This window comes from Magallana gigas, chromosome 8 (assembly GCF_963853765.1).
Source record: "Magallana gigas chromosome 8, xbMagGiga1.1, whole genome shotgun sequence".
In the NCBI taxonomy this organism is placed as follows: domain Eukaryota; kingdom Metazoa; phylum Mollusca; class Bivalvia; order Ostreida; family Ostreidae; genus Magallana; species Magallana gigas.
The window spans coordinates 31,804,563-31,827,176 of NC_088860.1; the positions used below are offsets into that span (position 1 = coordinate 31,804,563).

A 22,614-nucleotide genomic window follows, 5' to 3' on the forward strand; every position below is an offset into this window, starting at 1 on the left:
TATATGACTGTCATGCATGTCTGCTGTGCTTTCAGCCCCTGTATGATCTGAAGTTTGAGTTTCTGAGTGAGGTGTGCTCCCACGAACACTACATCCCTCTCTGTCTCCCTATCATGAGGAAAGGCATGATCAAGTCCTTCAAAGGTGAGTAGCTGGACCTTATTTCTGTGTTTATACAAGATAACAAAATAAGGATGTTATTAAATGCTGTGTGATTGTCTGAAGATGCAATGTTAGATTTTTTTATTTTTTTTTTGGATAATTTTGAGAATTTTTCTGTTGTTATTAAACAATGTGATGACTATTAAAAAAATGTTTTATGTCGGTGTGTGAATTAACAGGATAAAGCTTTCATATGCAGTTTTCCTTTTTACTGATAAGTTGTAAAATTAATAAGGATTTTGAACTTTTTGGGGGCAAAAATTATTTATTGGTAATGGATACCATCTTCCTTTTTTTCTAAAAAAAAAAACTTGAAACCAATTGAAAATAAAAATTTTAAAATTGAAGTAAATCATAAGTTGCATTCTTGACATTCTTGAAGAATGGTAATATGCAAAGAGAGCAAATTAAAATCAATACTGGCGACCAGTTCTCGCTGAGGACCAGTTCTCGCCAGTACATTGTGACGTCATTTTTCATATATAATTTTATGTGTTGATAAAATGACTTCACAATGTACTGGCGAGAAATGGTACTCGGCGAGAACTGTTCACACACCAGTACAATTAATTGTATTTTAAAAAAAAAAAACTTAATTATCAACTTTTTTCCACGCTGCTACAGACATCAAATTAGAAGGTAATTTTACACACTACGCTGTAGTATGCAGGTTTTTCAGAAGGATATTTTTGTTTCTTCCCCCATCAGTGGCTGCACTTTAACAAAGGCTTGTGTTTGCTTCCAGTGTCCTATGTTGTTTTATCCTCCTTTCAGTGCCTTGTGTAGAATGACAAACATCTCATTATTTTGTGAAATTGTAACAAAGAAATTACTGTCAAATCACTTGTCATATTTTTTTAATTGTCAGACTTATTTTTAAAAAATCCTGAAAATGATACATATAGAATAAGTTATATACTGTAAGGGCTGGTTATAGATATGTTTCCAAAAGGAAAATAATTATTTTAAGAAAGATTTCAAATTTACAACTGATTATGAATTAAAGATAAGAATTCTTAAGATATGATATTATTCCAAGTACAATTACTGGTACATGTAATATTCATAACAGTTTAAGTTATCAGTATTATATATTCATCTTTTTAAATTACTAAAGGATAAGATCATTTTACACCTGATTAGCTGTAATTATCATGGAATATACAGTATGCACATTATTGGTAGATACATGTATATTACAATACAAAATATAATTGCATGTATGTTAAGCAATACGATTAATTCTTAAGATGCATTTAAAAAACACTGATAATTAAAGCAAGTGATTTGTCAGTAACATAAAGATTATTAAGTGAATACCGATAGTCTATGAAATATTTAGATAATATTCCATCAGTCTAAGAATGAAAACCCACCCATGCTTGTTGAAAAACTAACTAACAAATCATTCGATTCCACCGAGGCTGGGGGATTGAAGGTTGCACTCGGTAGATACTGTAGAATTGTGCTTCTTCTTTTTTTACTTTTTCTAGGGCACTTTTGTAAGTTGTTTGTATAATGGTACTAATTAAGATTGGTGTTAGTATCTACCATTATAATACATCATCTATTTCATTTATAATCAGGAGTTGATATTTACTGGTAAAATCATATCAAGGTGAATATATACCTGTAACTAGAAGAATGTTTTTGGGGTCAAATGTTGATTTATTTGTTAATTTTACATGTCAATTAAATCAAACTATACCAGTACAATATGAATGAGCAGGGATTGGGATATGGATGTAAATATGAATATGTAAACATACTTCCCTAGCTTTGCATGGTAAGTTTTCCTCTACACAAAATTGTATTCATGAAGGCTTTCGAACAAGCTATAAGGCTCAAATTGCAAATCAATGTGTCAGGTTTATGAATCTGAAAGGGGTTTTATCATTAGGTCAATTTGACATAGTGTATATTGACATTGTAGATATGCACGAAGTGTGTTTGATGATGCATAGATATGCAATGATCCAATTAACAGCATGTTGCTTTTATTTAGCAGTTGTTATGAGTCTTGCATCTCTTTTTATATTTATATATGAACTGTCTATTTTAAAACAGTAAACTGCATTAATCATATAATGCAAAGACTTTTTTTAATACGTAACTAATTATTAGATATAAATTTTGTAGCATAAACTCTTAACAAATTCTTTCCCTTAATATCCTTTTCATTCCAACATTGAAGATTGGACTTATATTTAATTTTTTTTGCATGTTTTCCAAGTTTTAGGAAAGATATAATCTTAACTGCTATGGAATTTCAAAGTAATATGCACAAGCATGTTAAATGGATAATCAATTCATGCAGAGACTTTAAAATAATAACCATTAAGTAACTGTAAAAAAAAAGTATTACAGTTTAAAGAAATTAGGCTGTTTTACTCTTGCTTTTCTAATCAATCGTACAATTTCATTACTGTATATTATAAAAGTCAAATGGAAAGTGAATATTGTCAATTATTTGAAATGGTATGATCTTCTTGGGAACTTAAATCTATATTATAAACTTTAAAGCCTTTGAATATGTATTAAATTACATTTACTCTGACTATATAGCAAATTATTGAGCTAAGGTATTGAACAATTGGATGCAGAATCTAATTCTTTTCTCGCATTTTGAAAAATACATTTATGAGGCTATTAGCAGAATACATGTATATGCATTCAATATATCTTATTCAAAGTCAGACTGAAACATGTTAATATGCTCTTTCAATATTTTTTTCAACTTCATGCATCTATATTTTGAAGCATTTTTTTTATATGCGACAACTGTCAATGTATTATGTTAAACAGTCAATAATTTTTGACTATATTCAATGTCTGACAGATCTGAAATGTGACTACACACTGTCCGAGGAGTTCCGAAAGAACCATTACCTGGTGGGATTACTGCTACAGGAGGTTAAGATGTGTATGAACGAGCCCAAGGAGGTCCGAAGGCATGCCATCCACCTGTTGAGGAACCAGATCGCCAAACATTCCTTTGACGATCGATACACTTCCAAGGTTTCCTCTTTCATCAATTTACATGGAAATATGTATAAATGCATGTGTTTGAAATAATTATCAATATATGTACATGCACAATGATTGTGATACATAATATTCACATATATGTAATTGTAAGGTAAACTTGTTCCAAGAGTTGGATCATGAAGAGTTAATCTGCACCTGGCAACGAGACATATGATTTGTCTTTTTAGATCAAATCACTGTTAAAGTGAAAAAAATATCATATACCCTTCCATTATTAGCTAAAAACAGATTTTGGAATCTATAACATACAACTTAAACTTTATGAGCAAAACATGTTTAAAAGAATCTTTTTAAACAATGTTTACTATGCATTGCATCATCAAAGAAGTTAGATGATCTGGATTTATAAAACTTCATTGTGGTGATCAGTAAAATCAGATCACAATCTTTGAAATTAAAAGAATTAAAAAAAAAAGTAATAGGTCCTGTTACAGTAATGGTTCTTTAATCACAATAAAGCCTTGGGTTGTTTTGATATTTTATGTAATCAAACTCCATCTGATGCTTTATAGACTCTGCAAGGGAGGATAGCAGCCTTGTACCTCCCCCTGATCTCCATACTGATGGACCACAAACACCATTTAGTTGAGGACCCCAGCGCCCCACCCCCCTCTCAGGCCCCCACCATAGTGGTGAATGGGGACGTCCAGTCTGTCAAACAGGAAGGTCGGCCAAGGACCCCCCAGATGAGCCAGAAGTCTGTGACCTTCGATGCTCCAGCGACACAGAGAGAGTCCAAAGTGTTTGCCATGATAGCTGGGCATGGTACGTTTTTTAATCTAAGAAAAATAACTTAGACTGTAGAAATTTTGTTGTTGAAAGTATTTCTTGGTCTGATCCGTAGTGTTAATGTCTCTAATGTGTTTTTCAAAAAATATCATCTTCGTAGACTCTGTTTTGAATATTAGTTACAATAAACCAGTTTAAAAGCACTGATCAGTCACAAAATAAAGTTGTTGTGAATAAAAGTTGACATCAGTATTTGGGATGAAAAATTATTCAGATGATGTTTTTTGTCCATCTTTTATCAGACAATCAGATAAAATCAATAATATGACTGTTTGATAGTATTATGTTTACTATTTTAGTCGTTTTTGTATGCTTACTATGTAGGACCGCCATTACAATCCCTGTCAGAAATGAAGGCTCAGATGATGAACGGATCAGCTGGTTCCCTCTCCAGAACAAACAGCACTTCCTCTGTCGACAAAACAGAAGTTAAAACCAACGAAAAAGTCCATAGGAGGTACGTGTCATATGTGTGCCAGCAAAAAACAAATGATACATGTGATGTCTTGTGTCTCGTATCTTATTTGTCAGCTCGATCATGAGATAACTATTGCAAAGTTTGACATCATGCAAAAGATTACAGGTGGTTAATATTTGTCAGTTATTTCCAGACTTAACAGGTAGTTAATATTTGTCAGTTATTTCCAGACTTAACAGGTAGTTAATATTTGTCAGTTATTTCCAGACTTTCCTTAAGGAGAAAATCTAGTGGACGTAATAAGAGGTGACACAAAATTGTTAAAAGCTTTTGAGTATTTTTTTTTCCATAATTTTGGTTTGTTCTGAATTCAAAATTACTCATCTCTCACTACAAGTACTAAATGTATCTAAATACAACAAGTGTATGGGGGCAGGAGGTCTGCAAGTTTGCTGTGAGACCTTACAATTACTCAATTTCTACATTATTTATAACATTAATGATGTCACACATATTTTACTATGTGTTACAATGTACCTTAATTTCTATCTACCATATATGGGGAACATATAGTTACGCCAAACCCAAAATGTAAAGTAATTGTTAAAATCAAATTTGCTGAGATTTATCATTCAAATCAGTCTTTAATATCTACACATATATATTTTTCTCCAGTGTATTCTTACTATATATGTATGTATTTACAAGTTATATAGGAATGCACAGTTTTACATGTTAATAGTCCACAGCTATGCTACAGTAAATAAAAAAGCAGGAACACATTTGGAAGGTGGTGAAAATATAACATATTAATGGTTGCTGTGTTTTGTGCTTATTTTACAAATGTTATGGTACATGGTGCTTTTTATGTGCTCTTAAGTTCTAACGAATTTCCAATATCTAACTCTATACCTTTTAAATTTCAGAACTTCTTCCAATCAGAACATCAAGGATTCGGCCTCGGACATCTCCAGTACCCCGAAGCCGTCAAAGATCCTGATGAAGTACCAGAAGCTGGACATCATGGAGGTGAAGGATCTGTTGCTGTGTTTCCTCCACATCATCAAGTACCTGCCAGATGGTAAGAATCCCTACCACAGCAGTCAGCACATGTGTATTGTGTACAGTAAAATTTGGTCATAGCAAAGTGCCAGGGATAAATAATAACGAAGTTATAACTGAGTGATATCGAAGTTATAATTGTAGTTTGTGACATATGATCATAAGTTTATTATACAATTTTAAGATAAGGAGAATGAAATTGACTTCACTGTAAGAGAGAATTTGTTATAAGCATGTTTGCTGTAACTGTGTTTTACTGTAGTGCTGATTAAGCTAATATGCCTTTATTAAGAACCAAAACAGTAAGGGCGTTTCACAGTTGAATGTTTTACTTATTTATTTGTTGGTAATTATAACAAATATCTGTTTAAAAAAGTATTTTTATACAATTTATTGGAAATATTTTGATATACAGTGTATGGTGATCAGTAATTAGATCAATCAGCTTTATTGTTCCATAACTTGGCTGCTCTCTGTTTTCAGATATTCTTCTGGGATGGTTTCACAATTCATCAGAATTTGACATCATTGATTTCTTCAGTATACTGGAGTAAGTACTGAGTGTCCCAGGACATATTTACTCACCAGGTTTTTTTTAACACTAAATATGTCATTAACCAAGATTTTGCTCCTATTGAGCATAAACTATTGAACACCATTGGAAGTTACAATCAAGTTCGCAATAATTTGATTGGATATTTGTAAGTTAGAATGAATTTTATATCTATTGTTGGTTTTTACTGTTTGCAGGGTGTGTCTTAAAAATTTCCAGTACCAGGGAAGGAAGAAAATTGTTGACCTTAGGTGGGTAAAATCATTCTTTCTTCATGTAAATCTAAGAAAATCTAAAGTACTGGTAGTTCATGTTATTGTTTTGGTCAAGTTTATAGATGATTATTCTGATGTCTTTTGATACGATTGTGAAAGAACTTAAAAATTATCCTTAGTTGTTGTATTTTACATTTCAAACCAAAATTCTAACAATATGATATGGTATACTTGATCACGAAAAACATCCCTATGATTAAGCTAGTTTTTGTTTATACATATATATAACTATTGTTTCTTTTGACACATTTTACAGTGTGATAGGTGACAGCACCAAAGCCTCTACCATGCCTATGAACAGAAGATCTGTCCCCAGCCTGACCCCCCGGGCTCTCAGTCAGTATGAGGGCATGGGAGAACCAGGCCATAGTAAGTCTCTACCTTCTTTACATTGTACATGTACTACAAAATAAGACCCAGCTTAGTAGGTGCCTTATGATGTGTAATTTTTTCATTGCCGACTTTTTTGGTTCTTGGGTAGGACTACTGATTCTTTGCTTTTGAATGTCACTCACTGTGTTTGTGTTATTTTAATATCTGCTCCATCAGAGGGCAATGCTATGTTTAAAGTGTGACAAGATTTCATTTAAACACTGGTTAATCATGGTTGTTTGGCTAATTCTGTAAATCCCATCCATCATATGTCCTGAAGGTGATTGGCGAGGGATTCTGTTGCTCTAGAATATGGCCTATTATTGTGCTTGTGTTACAGTGTCCACTCCATCCGAGGGTAATGCTGTGATGAAGGCCCTACAGGAGGCCAACATGTCTACTGAGGTGGGACTGGTGGTTCTAGATATCCTGGCCCTCTACACACAGACGTTCAAGGTGAGTTCTAGATATCCTGGCCCTCTACACACAGACGTTCAAGGTGAGTTCTAGATATCGTGGCCCTCTACACACAGACGTTCAAGGTGAGTTCTAGATATCCTGGCCCTCTACACACAGACGTTCAAGGTGAGTTCTTGATATCCTGGCCCTCTACACACAGACGTTCAAGGTGAGTTCTTGATATCCTGGCCCTCTACACACAGACGTTCAAGGTGAGTTCTAGATATCCTGGCCCTCTACACACAGACGTTCAAGGTGAGTTCTAGATATCTTGGCCCTATACACACAGATGTTCAAGGTGAGTTCTAGATATCCAGGCCCTCTACACACAGACGTTCAAGGTGAGTTCTAGATATCCTTGGCCTCTACACCCAGACATTCAAGATGAGTTCTAGATATCCTGGCCCTATACACAAAGACAGTTCAAGGTGAGTTCTAGATATCCTGGCCCTATACACACAGACAGTTCAAGGTGAGTTCTAGATATCCTGGCTCTCTACACACAGACGTTCAAGGTGAGTTCTAGATATCCTGGCCCTCAACACACAGACGTTCAAGGTGAGTTCTAGATATCCTGGCCCTTTACACCCAGACGTTCAAGGTGAGTTCTAGATATCCTGGCCCTCTACACCCAGACGTTCAAGGTGAGTTCTAGATATCCTGGCCCTCTACACCCAGACGTTCAAGGCGAGTTCTAGATATCCTGGCCCTCTACACCCAGACGTTCAAGGTGAGTTCTAGATATCCTGGCCCTCTACACCCAGACGTTCAAGGTGAGTCATATCTGTCCTCACTGATACTGTATGCAGGGATATTTTCGCCCCGTGTTATTTTCTAGCAATTGCAAACGGTTTCGCCCTGTCTTGAATTTGCCCAGATGCAGTTGTGTTAACAAAGATATTATCTGCAATATATAATTCGCCCAGTCTTAAATTCGCCCTTTGACAACAAGGGCAAAAGGGGCAAAAATAAGAACGGGGGTGAATATTTCCCTGTATACAGTATACAGTCACAGGAGAGCTCTGAACACTCCAGGTGTGGATCTAAAAATAGTTTGTAATGCAGTCAACTGCTCCAGAATTCTGAAATGATAGAGAATATTAGTTGATCAATGAATGTTATGATACTTACTAGTTAGATTAAAATCATTTGTTTAGTGCATTTTATGTACAACCCATGTTTTGTGTCTGATGCTTGTCAGTTCATTTTTAATGGTACTTCTTCACACACCGGTAGTTATGAAAATTACAATGTTTAACTGTTGATCGTTAAAATCATTTTAGCGTAACCTGGAACACAAGGACGGGGACAACAGTTTGATGAAGAAAGTGTTCAGTCTGTACCTGAACTTCCTCCAGACCAGCCAATCAGAATCTCTACAGAAACATGTGTTTGCCTCATGGAGGTCTTTCATTAAAAAGGTAAACATATTTCATATTTATATACAATTGAAATCTCCTGACATGCTTGTATCCAAAAAAAAAAAGAGCAGCAGAAAAAGAAAAAAGATTACTGTGGTTTCATCAATATTCGTTGAATACCAATTTTCGTGGATTTCTTTGTTAAGTTGATCAACGAAATTAAATGTTCATTGGAGTTCAATTTTAACTAACATTTTGTATTGATAGGACCATTGGCCACGAATTTACGTATCCTTGAAACTGTGGTTTTCAGAAAATCCACGAAAATTGGTACCCACGAAAATTAATGAAACCACAGTATGTGAGATTATTATAGGTTCTCTCTGTAAACTTTCTTTTCCCTTGTAGTTTCAACCAGTTTTATTCAAAGGGAATGCATCTCTCTGTGGTGACCTGTGCTATGAGGTATTCACATTAGCTAACAATACATGTATACCAAAAAAAGATTACCGTATATTCGTTTTTTTTCGCGTGTCACAAAATTTGCGAAAATGGGGAAAATGTGTAGCATTTTTAATTTGGACCAATAATTTTTTGCGATTTAAAAAGTTTCTCATAGGAAATAATACAGAACATAATTTCTGCTTATTCAATAATTTGCGATTTAAAATACATCGCGAAAAATTAGATCATCCCGAAAATTACCAGATATATGGTATGTATTTCAAAGTTCAATGATTGAATTGAGTAATTATAATTCCATGTATATAATAATATTATAATACCAGAGTAATATATTGAGTATTTTGACAGGTGTTACGATGCTGTAACTCAAAGTTACAGTCAACCAGGAAAGAAGCTTGTGCTCTACTTTACCTACTGATGAGGAACAACTTTGAATTCACCAAGAAAAAGAACTTTACCAGGGTTCATTTGCAGGTAGGCTTGAGTTTACTCATCTCACCTTAAAACACTTCAGTATTGAAGCCATATTGCATGCAAGCAAACTATGAAAGTGATGGTAAAAATACACACTCTTAGTTATTTAGATTTTGAATTCCTCATCATTGTACAATGCGAGTGTGTAAGTCAATGTTTGAACACATTTTCTTTGTACTACTGTGCAGGTGATAATCTCAGTATCTCAACTGATCGGGGGCGTGGTCGAGCTCAGTAACTCGAGATTCACAGACAGTCTTGCCATGATCAACAGTTACGCGGCCAGTGATAAAGCCATGCAGGTATACATTGCTCATATTTTTACTATGGTCACTATGACACTCTTGTTTCAGTTTAAACAATATTTGTTACAGTTGTACCGGTAGTTAGATTCTCTTTGTTCATCTTTTTCAATGCATCTCTTCTGTAGTTACTGTAATATTTTTAGATATCTTTTGTTTTGTAAAATACGTCAAATTGTTGAGATTTATTTTCATAGAATTTGGAAAAGTAGAAAAAAAGAAAGTTTTATTTTGAATGATACATTCATTTGTATGAATCCCTGCTTTTAGATGGTTATGGTTGAAGAAAACCATGTATGTAAATTTATTAGTGTGTCAATGCAAAAGCTGCTCAAATAATCAGCTTTTTGTAGAATGTACAATGTATAATTACATGTAGTATTGCTGACACTTTACATTGTGTTCTAACCAAAGACGTTACATTCGATCTCATCAATAATTTCATTTGTCCATTCTTATTCTGTATGAATAACAAAAGAGATCATTTGCTCTGACATAACCAGGAATGTTAAATCTTGATTTGATTTGATTAATATCATCTTTTTTGTTCAGTCTAATAAAAAATCAATTTCTGATAATTCTGAATGAATATGATTGATAACACAAAAGATAAAATGCTGTTTCTTTGATTAAAGCCATTAAGTCCGTTTGCTAGTCTGGTCGGGGGAGTGTATAGACATGACAGAGAGGTAAACCCAGCAAATCGTATAACATTCTAAATATTTTCTCTCTCTAAGTGTCCCCCGCCTCTGGAATGCCTGTAACAGCCCCCCTCTTGATATTGTACAGTCTCTCACTGTTATAATGCTATTGATTCTGATGTACTAAGGTTTCTCTTTTCTACAGTAAACTTTACTTATGCTTGTATTCTGAATGTTGATGTCGTATGCTTGTATCTCCTAACTACAGACTCGAGTCATTTTGAAGGATTCGGCCTACAATGGCTTCTGTGCAGAGCGAAGGGTATGACTATTAGCTTGCCCAATGTGTTTGATTATAAACACTAAGATCTGTATTTGGTATATCGGTATAATCATTCACCCGGATGCATAATTTAAACATTACACAAGATACACATGCACTTACTGTATGTAATGTTTTCCCCACCAAAGTCTGTCTGTGTGTCTTTATACAAGTATTTGTATATTAAGTGTTGTAGTCACATGCTAGCAAGAAACTGCTGAAAATATACACTATGTTAAAGAATTTTGCTGTATACAGTATATAGCTGGATATTTCCTTACCTTGAAGTATAGGACCTGTTATCTTCCCCAAGCCTCTGATTTTGAAGGAGACAGCACACACGAAATTGATTTTTTCCTGAAGTAAAGGATTGTAAATTGATGAAAAAAATTCCTTTTAAAAAATAAAACTTACCATAGTTAAAGCACCTGCTTGGTGGCAATTTGCAGCTTAATTTTGCTTTTGGTCATCCACAAGGGAAAATGTTTGAATATATGCATCAATGTGGGTGACATTAACACTGGCGGTATTTATCTGTAAAATTAATGGTGCCCCTGTCCAGGATGCATGGCTTCAGTAATACTCATCAGTACAATTGTATGGGCATAAGAATTCTCTCTCTCTTTTTCCTAGCATATAACACTTGAGTATTTATTAAAAAAAACCAGTTAGAAAAGCATGATTAATTTTTACCAGGGTGATGGCAAAGGACGCAAAAAGGGCAGTAAAGAGGTAACAGTATCAATATTGGATGATTCTGATAGCCAGCTGAGCCATTTTTGTAACATATATCATGTGGTCAGCGACAATTAGTGTGCTCCTATTTACTAATCAAATGCTCTAACTAATACACCAGCATTCATAGATATGAATTTTTCTCATCGTTAAGAATTACAAAATTGGAGAATGAAAGATTAATTTAAAAATTTTTTTTAATACATGCATCTTTAAATTGTTTTAATTATTAATGAGATAATTGTTTGAAATGCTCATTTGAATACTGTTCAAGGTTAATCTTTTAAAAGTATTTGATATGTTATGAATTCCATAATCATCATTCTTTTGTGCACATTCAGTAGCTATTCCCAATTCACAAAGCAACACCAGTGTTACAATCACAGCTTGGTTCATACATGTAGACATTAAAAAGCTTGGCTAGAATTATGTACATTGTACCAGATGTTTGTTTGAGTTAGAAATATATATAAGCTTTAACTATTGGCTAGATGGTCATCTGTATGGTCAGTATAGTGGATAGAGGCAAGCTTGGCTAAAGCAACAAAATGTGTATCAATATACAGATGAATGTACGTGTTTAAACATATTGGCTGTGGTCTGTCTGCTCATGTCCATTTGATTGCTGTGTGTATGATAAGATCATGGTCATCATCATCAGTCCAATGTTTCAGTGTTGCTGGAGAGATTGTATTGTGCTGTAATTTCGGAGTTCATTTTGTATAGTTTTGTGATTTCTGAACTGTATTTCTCATTATGAATTATGCACAGCCTTATTCATAAAATTTGTCAAGATCACTTCTCAATTAAGAGTCAGTTACTAGAGTGTGTCAAATTCCATCTAGATTCTAGAGGTTTTATAGGAAGAACTGAATACACTAAAAAGTCAACTGTACAAAAGTTTCTGAGAACAATTAATACTTGTACAATTCATCTAGTCTAAGAACATTTCTGAAGAGTCATTCAAACTATGTCAAATTCCTTCTCGATGCTACAATGTAACTAAGTGGTGTTATAGGCAGAACTGGGTACACCAGTATGAATACAAGTCAAGTGTACCAGGGTTTGTTGGCAGTGATGCTAACACAGCTAGGTTATGTCAGCTCTTGTTACGTACTAGTGTGTAGGAATACTGTGTAGTGCACCACACAGACTGTTGCCACTGAGAGAGAGAGAGATATAATGGCACAGTTGTAATACCTAGTCACTCTCTTGTTCTACACACAGTTGATGCACTCGTTACACACTTTAGGTGATGGCTTCGTCTATCATAGATGACATTTATTGCACATACTATATATATATATTTTTCTTACCTGCATTAATCATAAATCCTTTTTCCCAGATTTCGGATTTCTATTCACTAGTCATTTCTGTACGGTCGTTCTGTTCTATTATAAAAAACACTAAAGAAGAAATCAAACAATGAATCTAAAAAACACATCATAAGAATTTACGATGCACTGTGAACAATAAAATATGCTTTATCGACATGGGCTATGAAAATGTTAATGAACTCTCTCTTTTTACACAGAGAAGTGGCTTCCCGTCTGAGGTCAAAGATTTGACCAAGAGGATCCGTACTGTGCTGATGGCCACAGCTCAGATGAAGGAGCATGAGAACGACCCCGAGATGTTGATTGACCTTCAGTACAGCCTGGCCAAGTCCTACGCCACCACACCCGAGCTCAGGAAGACGTGGCTCGAGTCCATGGCCAAGATCCACCGCAAATACGAAAACTTCTCAGAGGTAGGGGGTCGCACAGTGCAAGAAGTTTTTATACTGCCATTATTATCTATCACTGTTAACAGATCAATCAGTAAATTTTGTATTAAAATGCTTTACAGTAAACCTCAGTTTTTTGCAAAGTGTGTAAAATGCTGTTCTACGCCAAAGTTTTTGAGACATGTTTTATTTACTTTGCTATGTCGAATACGATATTTGTTAAATCTTTATAATGAATTTGTGATCACAAGTATTGGGAGTTTGCAAACTATGTTTAATTGTTTTTCCTCTCAGCTAGTACCTACCTGTTGTGCTCATTGGAGTACATGTATCAAATACAATACCTACATTATTGAACAATCAAAATTATCATATTGGACAAACTTACCCTGACAATATCTACTAACCATTATTTTGAATTTTATGAAAAGATACTGTATCTAATCTTGACTTGTTTTGATTTTCATAGGAGGCCCATTGTTTCATCCACATAGCTGCATTAGTTGCTGAATATCTGAAGAAACGAGGTATGTTTTGATATTTATGAATATGAAAAAATCTATCATATCAATTTTAAAAAGCTCCAAAGTGTTCATGTTTTGTGATTCATACCTGACATCCCTCACTTCTGTTCAGTTCTGTTGTAAAAGTTTGTTCATTAAGATGTGCACTGAGAAATATGATTCAAACATGAATGTAACTCATGGCAGGCAAATTAAAATCACGTAAGTGTCCAGTGTTGATATCAATGTTGTAACTCATTAAAGCATGTCATCTTTATTTTGATTGCTTATGGATAGGATTTTCTATGAGTTGTGATGGTATATTATTTTATCCAATCACTGATTTGTGTGGATTTTTTTTTATCATTGAGCCTTTATTTGGCAAAGGGATAAAAAACCTACAACTGGTTGGATAAAAATTATATACAATGACAAATCATAGGAGATTCTTATTTATCACATGTTTTAACCTTAATATTAAGTTTTCCATGGAGAGTGATTTAATTGGCATGTCTGTGTTGCGTCCCTTTGCCCATAGGTCAAATTTTGCAAGTACCGGTAGCTTATTTTCATTTTTTTTTTTTGTTGAATAAGTAAGAGATATAACACTGAAACTCTTTCCTTATTTGTTTTTTAACCCTTGACCTTCTATATGACCTTGACATTTATACAAAGAAAGGAATGGATAAACACAATTAAATTGATTGTCAGTTTTTTCTGACCTTGACTTTCCCTATTTGATTTGAACATATTTTTATTGTACAAAATTACAACTAGTATTGGGGACAAGTTCAGACACTTACACCCCCTTCCCTATTTGATTAGCTTTGAGATGCAAAAGACATACTCAGTAATTAATATTAACAGTATTGGGAAGATATCATTGTGATGTCAGCACAGTGCAATATCCAATATTTATTACATGGCTGATATCCATCTGACGTTAAGGCAAACATGTGATAAATTTTTATTTTTATGCTGGTTCTTGTAATTTTTTGTCTATTTTTATTTGCTGTGTTTAAAGCTTATCATTGACAGTATACGTAAGGTTATATACATATACATGATGATGTTATTATATAATTAATAGAATAAAGGAATATATGTCTTTATAATAACATGAACAGCATGCATATAGAGTGTTTAAAGCACTGGTATTGTTGTATTTTGGTTTTTTGCCTATTGATGTTTGATGTGATCATGAAACCACAATGTTCTTAAATAGAACTCTGTAGAGATATATAGAGACCACAAGCTTGTGTCTGTTAATACACAATCACATGAATGTTCCCTTTGAAGTCTGAATATAGCAGTCACCCCAAAAAATGAAAGAAAAGAAGAATGAAATTGTTTGAAACTTTTTTTTTTTTAAACTGAAATAAATGATTGTCTCTGGTTTTGGGTTTTTGAAGTCTGGATATAGCAAGCAACCAAAAAAAAAAAGCGAGAAATGATAGGGAAAAATTCTTGGAAACTATGTTTTATCATTGAACTGAATAATTGTTTATGGTTTAAGGTTTTTTGAGGACAGCAACCAAAAAGGAGGGGGGCAAAATTCCTTGAAACGCTATTTTATCACTGAAATAAACAATGGTCTGTGGTTCAGGGTTCTTAGCTTTCATTTACAGTTAACTGTGAAACAATGGGCAAACGGGAAAAATTTCTGGGTAAGAATTAGGTGCCCTTGGAAATGGAAAACAATGTTTTGGGTTCTGTATTTTGGTTTCAGTTCTATGTAAAGTGAAAATAGTACATAAAGTTTCAGCATGAACAATAATGACCATACCTAATAGAAAAGTTTTTTTGTTTCTTGTATTCTATATGGTCCAATAGAATAATAAGGGTTTGAATAACAGCATTATTAGAATATGTGTAATCACAAGGTTACAGAATTATCAATATATTTCACAGAAATTGTTTATAAATATATCAAACATAGATATATAGATGAATGTAGTACAGTACCATATACTATTTTAAAAACTGTAACTGTGGTAAAATTCATCATTTAATCAACAAAGATAAATGCAGAATGATCCTTAAAAAGTGATCAATGGTCTCAATAAGTTTTTGTAAAAAATTGATAGTTAATGTCTTTTATGATTCCAAGTTATTCTAGAGTTAAGAGTTGTGCATACATCAGTTAAGTATGTGTATGTAATTTGTAATCTCTGATGTTTGACCATGCAGGGTGTTTCCCCCAGGGCTGTACAGCCTTTGGTACTATTACCCCTAACGTGGAAGGGGATGAATCCGGAATCAAGGACGACTCGGGGATGCAGGATGTGCAATATACAGAGGTTTGTTTTTCCTGTCTGATTTCAACAAGGCTGTTAACCTTGGATATATTTTAAACACTGATATCTCAAATACCATGGATATGTTAAAGTGAATCGGGATTCCAAAACCCTGTTCTTCAATGTATTTGAGCTCTATATACAGTAAAACTCGTTTAGTACGAACACGGATATTGCGAATTCACTGATATAGCGAGGTCATCTTGGATCCCCACCTATGTAAATTTAATGAATCTTTTATACGGTTATAACGAATTACGGATATAACGAAGTATTTTCTTAGGTCCCAGTGACTTCGTTATAACCGAGTTTTGCTGTATTGCAAATTCTAGGATATCTCATAGTTCTTTTTTTTAGTTTTGAGTTTGAAATTATGAGCTTTGAAAGAACTTATTGTCATATTTTATAGCATACATATATGATAGATTGAGCAAAAGAGGATCAGAATACAATGTTTGATGTTTTTGATGTACATGTATAAGGCAGATATACATGTATATATGTAATCAGATTATTATTGACCATTGAATGTTGACAGTGTTGTGATGATTGCCAACGCTTTTCTTTTTTAGGACACAATGGTAGAGTACTTAGAGAAAGCCTGCAGGTCCCTCGAGATGGCGGAGAGATACGAAGTCCTTGGAGACATCTATAAACTTATCATTCCTATTTACGAATACTCAAGAGATTTTGATGTAAGCAGGTTAAAAGCACAAATATACATGTACTCTACATCATAACATGATTGATGTTTGGATCTTTTCATGGGAATGTTTTTTATTAGTTTGTGTGTTTGTTCTTCTGTTTTAATGTTGTGGGGGGGGGATGTATAATGTTAAATGTTTATGACCGATCAGTCAGTCAGCCCATCAGTCCTGATTTTTGATTTGTCAATATAACTCCTCTTAAAATGCTGAACAGAATTTCATAAAAATATGAACTGGTTGTTAACAAGAACATTAATTGTCAATATGCGTAGGAAATATGGATATAATTATTTTTTGGGAGTTATGACTCTTTTCTTTATTTGTACTACAAAAAGGATACGCATGGCTATTCATTATTTGTAGCTTTGTCAAACATATTGAAAGCATTGGATATGTGAGCTCACTCACTTAATTGTTTCATTATATGGTACCAGCCTTTATAAATCTAGCATTATATGAGAGTATGAGAAAGAAGACATTCAAAAAAAGATGTATACAGGTAAAACTTTGAACTTTATCCAATAGAATGTATGGGGAATGAAATTTCATTTTAAGGATATATAACCACACATACACTCCACATTCACCCATAGTAATGACATACTAATAATACCACCACCAATATAGTTTATTTCACTCACCTATATTGAAATACTTAATCATTTTTCTTCTCCAGAAACTGGCCAGTTCCTATGACAGCTTATCCAAAGCTTACACAAAGGTTGTGGATGTAACAGCTTCTGGGAAGAGGCTGTTAGGGAAATACTTCCGAATCGCCTTCTTTGGGGTAAATTATTATCTCTCAAATGGATACAGAAAGTTTTGAAAGATGGAAAAAGGTCCTAATCTGTTATGAATGATTGGTTAAATTATATATTTTTTTCAACAAAAAAGATAATAAATTTTTGTATTTTCAGTCCTCATACTTTGTTGAAGAAGACGGTAAGGAGTATATATACAAAGAGCCCAAGGTCACGAGTCTAGCCGAGATTTGTGAGAGACTCAAGAACATGTACAGTGAGAAGTACGGCAAAGACACTGTCAAACTCATCATGGATTCCAATAAGGTACTCAAACCGGGCCTTCATGTTTGCATATTATATATATTACATTGCATCAAGACTTGGACTAATATGTCAGATGAAAAAGTGTCGTTGTTAACACCTTGTCAACCATTATTTACTACTTCTCGAAGACTTCAATGTGTGCACTACATTTTTGCGTATAGAACTATCAACTCAGTTCATTTTTTGCATATCATATCCAGGAATTATTTTCTCATTTATTCATTTGTCTAATGCCATTATTGTTAATATATATATTTTTTGAAATTATAATGATATACTGTCAATGAGATTCAAAGAATCACTGCTCTCTGTCATACAGGTGAACCCTGGTGAGCTGGACCAGAAGTTTGCCTACATCCAGGTAACACACGTCACACCTTACTTCGAGGAGAAGGAACTCCAGAAGAGGATCACAGAGTTCGAGAGGAACAACAACATCAAGAGGTTCATGTTCGAGACTCCGTTCACCAAGGCGGGCAAAGCTCGGGGAGAGATCCATGAACAGTTCAAACGCAGAACCATTCTTATCAGTAAGCTCTTCAAATTTATAAATAAAGTACATGTACTACAATTTTATAAATTTTTTATATCATTTATTGGTAAAAACTGACCATGTCTTAATTTTAGATATGTTTTTATTAAATCAAGAAAAAATGTTTTGTATTAAGAAATAAAGGACATGGTGATCTGTTTGCATATAAGATCTTCAAGCTCAAGAGAATTGATAACACTATGCCAAATAGAAGAAATTGCTCAATGACAATATGACCCATATACCATATCTATGTTGGGAATTGAAAGTTTTGTAAACTGATAAAGAGTAAAATACCTGAAATGCTAATGTTTTTGATTTTGCAGCTTCTCACAGTTTCCCGTACATGAAGAAGAGAATAGAGGTGGTGAAGAAGACAGACTCTGTCCTCCATCCGATAGAGGTGGCCATTGATGAGATGCAGAGTAAGGTGGTGGATATCAGGGAGGTGGTCAACCTGTCACGGCCCGACCTCAAAAAACTACAGCTCAGGCTCCAGGGCTCCGTCAGTGCTCAGGTAAGCACCTCTCTCTTTCTGTCTTTCTCTGTCTCTCTCTCTCTCTGATTGCAAATGATACATATGTATTGTCTAGTAAGTTTTTGCTATTTCAAGTTTTATATTTCATCACAATATTTTCCCTAATAGAAGGAAAAGTTTTGAACACAGTTGTATTAAATATCCCATGTACCTTGATTTTGAGAGTAATAAAATATATGACAGTACACATTTCTATGTATCTAAGTTTATATATGAGTCAGATAAATTCATAAAGTAAAAAAAAAGTAATATGCGTTTGTATTATGTGTTTTTAAAAGAAAATTACACTACATTATAAGAAATCAATTTCTTTTATAGGTCAACGCAGGTCCAATGGCTTATGCACAGGCTTTCCTGACCAAAGAGAAAAAGATGATGTTCCCCTTAGAGAAAACTGACACATTGAAATCAATATTTAAGTATGTACTAATTAATGTACTACAGGAGTTTTATGTATACTAAGACTATTACTTCTGTTGACATTTTGACCTCATTCAGAAGTACAATTAGGTGTGGAAGGTCTATAAGATTCATAGTGACGTGAAATTATTGTGTTCTGTAAACCAATTTTTATTTGCAACAATTTTATGTTACAATGGACTGTTTGATAAAAAAAAAGTTACTGGCGGCAAATATTTATGGCATGGTTATGTTGAAATTATGAAGAAATAAAATTACCAGTATTACTGGTAATGGACTTGTTCAGTTATGGCATAAAAAGTTTCTGAACTTCTGAAATTTTCTCACAAGCAGATAAAAGTTGATATATATATTAATACATGTATATGTGTGAATTTACAGGGCGTGTGTGTGAGTGATTGCATTTTGATGTGAATTTACAGGGCGTGTGTGTGAGTGATTACATTTTTATGTGAATTTACAGGGAGTGTGTGAGTGATTACATATTGAATTATTGATGTGAATTGACAGGGACTTTGTGAGTGATTACATTTTGATGTGAATTTACAGGGAGTATGTGAGTTATTACATATATATGTGAATTTACAGGGAGTGTGTGAGGGATTACATATATATGTGAATTTACAGGGACTTGGTGAGGGATTACATATTTATATGAATTTACAGGGAGTGTGTGAGTAATTACATATTTATGTGAATTTACAGGGACTTTGTGTACGTGTGTTCTGATGCCTTAGAACTGAACGGTACGCTGATCACCACGGAGCAGAAGGAATACCACGAGTCTCTGGCGGCGGGATTCCAGGATATCGTGGACAAACTCTCGGACATGTTGGAGGAAAAGGTAAAAGTGGTTCTTAAATCATTAATCAGTCTGCGACATGCAATTTCTTAATGCATCTACAGGTAACTCTCGATGGCTCGAACTTCGATCGCTCGAAGTTCTTGATCACTCGAAGTGAGCCCAGGGTCCCGATTTTTTTCCCTATATAACTAAGCAAATTTACTCTTGATTTCTCGAACTCTTGATCTCTCGAAACCCTTGATTTCTCGAAGTGAAACTGCAGTCCCGTTGTTCATAATCTATAGTATTTTACTCTCGATACCTCGAAGTCGCTGTGTATCTCGAAGCGCTATACCTAATTAACACCTACCTGGTCGTTTAAATGGCTCCAGGCGTTAGACGCGGGACCCGTGTCACAGGTTGTTTATTCAGGCGACACTCGTCATGCAAGGTGGTAATTGTTTAATGATTGACCATACCGATACCTGAACCATTAATACCAACCGTTTTACGATAATTGGGAGACGCAATGAAAATGAAAAATTAATTGAGACGAAACGATAATATTTAGTAATAATCAAATTTTAGAATTATAAAACTGTAAAAATTATGCTTATCAGCATCATTGTCATTATAATGATTATTGCCGAACAAGTTCTTACAGCTTGCGAAGGACCCGTACAGTGGGAACAATGGGTGATACTCAGTTATCACATTTATGACATGTCGATCGTCTCGCATGCAGTCCAGTAGTACTGAGCAATCTGGTCTTGATATAATGCATAAAATAAATAATTATTATGAATTTATTCGATAGTTGTTTGTATTGAGTTTTATTAACATCAAGTTCTGTATATTTTACTGGAAAGAAAACGTTGTATAAGCACGTGCGTAAGGTTAGCACTAAATAAATGGCTTAATCATAACATCCGGTATAAATAATTTTAAAACCCGTCGGTCAACCCGGAAAATTCCGAACTCTTGAAAACTCGAACTCTTGAAACCTCGAAGTTTTTCCTTGGTCCCAGGGACTTCGAGCTATCGAGAGTTACCTGTATATACAGAGAATTTTTTCAGTATACTATAATTAGCCCATGTATCGTTCTAAAAGTGTCTTGTATCTGTTGATAATCCATCTATCAATTGTTCTGATTTGCTGAATGATATATCTCATACAAAAGCTAACTATGGCATTAAGTATGCATTATTAAATAGACGATTCTCCTGAGAGATACATGTATGCTCTGCTGTGTCCAGAAATATAACATATAAAACTCTTCAGTTTCTGCAAAAATGAATGAATGCTTCAGTAATATGATACCCCTTGTTACAGTTTTATATATGAGACGGTAAGAAGTGCTACATTAAAATTCCATTCTATAAACCTTAAAAAAAAAACAACTTCTAATACCACTGTGTGCTGATGATAGTTGTAACACCGCTTGATAACATCTTACATGCAATACATTCTTGTAGCATTCTTTTAGGCAGTTTGCTCTATATCTTTAATGGTGATGAACTCTATTCTCAAATTGTTGGCAGAATTGTGACAATGAAGTAATAACGTAAAAAAACCAAATCTCGTCACATGCAATTCGCATGATTAATTGTCCCCTGACATCATTTTGCAATGCATGGCCTGTTAATTGCCCGAGAATGCATATATTGTGCAATGAGTCCTTGGTATTTAGATGGAGAAACAATAGGCTGGGCATTATTCCTGCTAGTTTGGGGTATTATTATGTGCTTTGTGCATGGACAGAGGAACAGTGGTGTGTTACATCATGGAGATGACTCAGGGTTTGCACCGATACCATCTGACACAGACCAGATGTGTGTAGTCTTTCCTTGTTTGGGAGCAGATTGACGAAGTGTCAAAACAGGAACCACTTTAGAGTGGGTTAATGTTGCTGACGGAGAATGTCCTTGAAAATTTTATGAATGAATTTTATACAGACACCTTTATATGACCAAAATATTTTTTATCATTCAATGTGGAAATGAAAACTTGCTGGTACAAGTATGGCATTCAAGTTTGCTGAGTTGACAAAAAAATCGATGAAATTAGCTATTCTCTCTCTTTCTCTCTCTCTCACTCAATATAATATAACTTTCTTTTGTTTAAACAGCAAGACCTTATGTTGTGATTATTTGCAGTGTTTCAATTAACAATTACCATTTACTACTGCCTACTAAAGTACTGCCTTTGCAGAGAAATTACTTATAACTTTTTCATTTAAAATAAAAAAAATTATCTTTTTTTTTATCTTTCTTTGGTAAGCTTGGTATGTGGATATTTAACAACTAGGAGTTCATTTGATAAATGGTTGTCCCTTCTTCTTATGTAGCTCATCAGGAGATTTTAAAAATTCCTCATAGATATTTTTGACAAGATGAGTTTCTCTACATTCAAACTTTTTTCATGATATGATTTTCCGACTTCAGGTCATTGACTGTAGATTTTTTGGCACATTTGTTTTAACTGCAGTAAAATAGAAAGAGTGTAGGTGCTGTAATCAAGTAGCACTTCTTTTGGTACAAACAGTTCACCTTTGACTAATGGGTTCAATGTTACAGATTTTATATTTTTTACCAAACTTTA

The 22,614-nt window shown here is 34.1% G+C and overlaps 1 protein-coding gene across 23 annotated transcripts in view; it reads left to right on the forward strand.

Moving 5' to 3' along the window:
• The window catches only part of LOC105339349 (dedicator of cytokinesis protein 9), a 50,271-nt gene that overhangs the window by 24,844 nt on the left and 2,813 nt on the right, over positions 1-22,614 (forward strand). For 9 of the 23 annotated variants that reach the window (XM_066069341.1, XM_066069339.1, XM_066069352.1 and 6 more), the window contains 27 exons: positions 36-144; positions 787-801; positions 3,002-3,180; positions 3,723-3,975; positions 4,324-4,456; positions 5,344-5,498; positions 5,963-6,029; positions 6,230-6,283; positions 6,564-6,676; positions 7,020-7,135; positions 8,422-8,559; positions 8,908-8,964; positions 9,313-9,438; positions 9,627-9,740; positions 10,376-10,429; positions 11,400-11,435; positions 12,973-13,188; positions 13,634-13,691; positions 13,875-13,889; positions 15,858-15,967; positions 16,537-16,659; positions 17,348-17,458; positions 17,589-17,738; positions 18,058-18,268; positions 18,597-18,787; positions 19,127-19,227; positions 19,934-20,072. In XM_066069341.1, coding sequence (XP_065925413.1) covers positions 36-144; positions 787-801; positions 3,002-3,180; positions 3,723-3,975; positions 4,324-4,456; positions 5,344-5,498; positions 5,963-6,029; positions 6,230-6,283; positions 6,564-6,676; positions 7,020-7,135; positions 8,422-8,559; positions 8,908-8,964; positions 9,313-9,438; positions 9,627-9,740; positions 10,376-10,429; positions 11,400-11,435; positions 12,973-13,188; positions 13,634-13,691; positions 13,875-13,889; positions 15,858-15,967; positions 16,537-16,659; positions 17,348-17,458; positions 17,589-17,738; positions 18,058-18,268; positions 18,597-18,787; positions 19,127-19,227; positions 19,934-20,072 — 3,144 coding nt within the window. The other 14 variants (XR_010708605.1, XM_066069360.1, XM_066069361.1 and 11 more) reach the window with 12 other exon arrangements.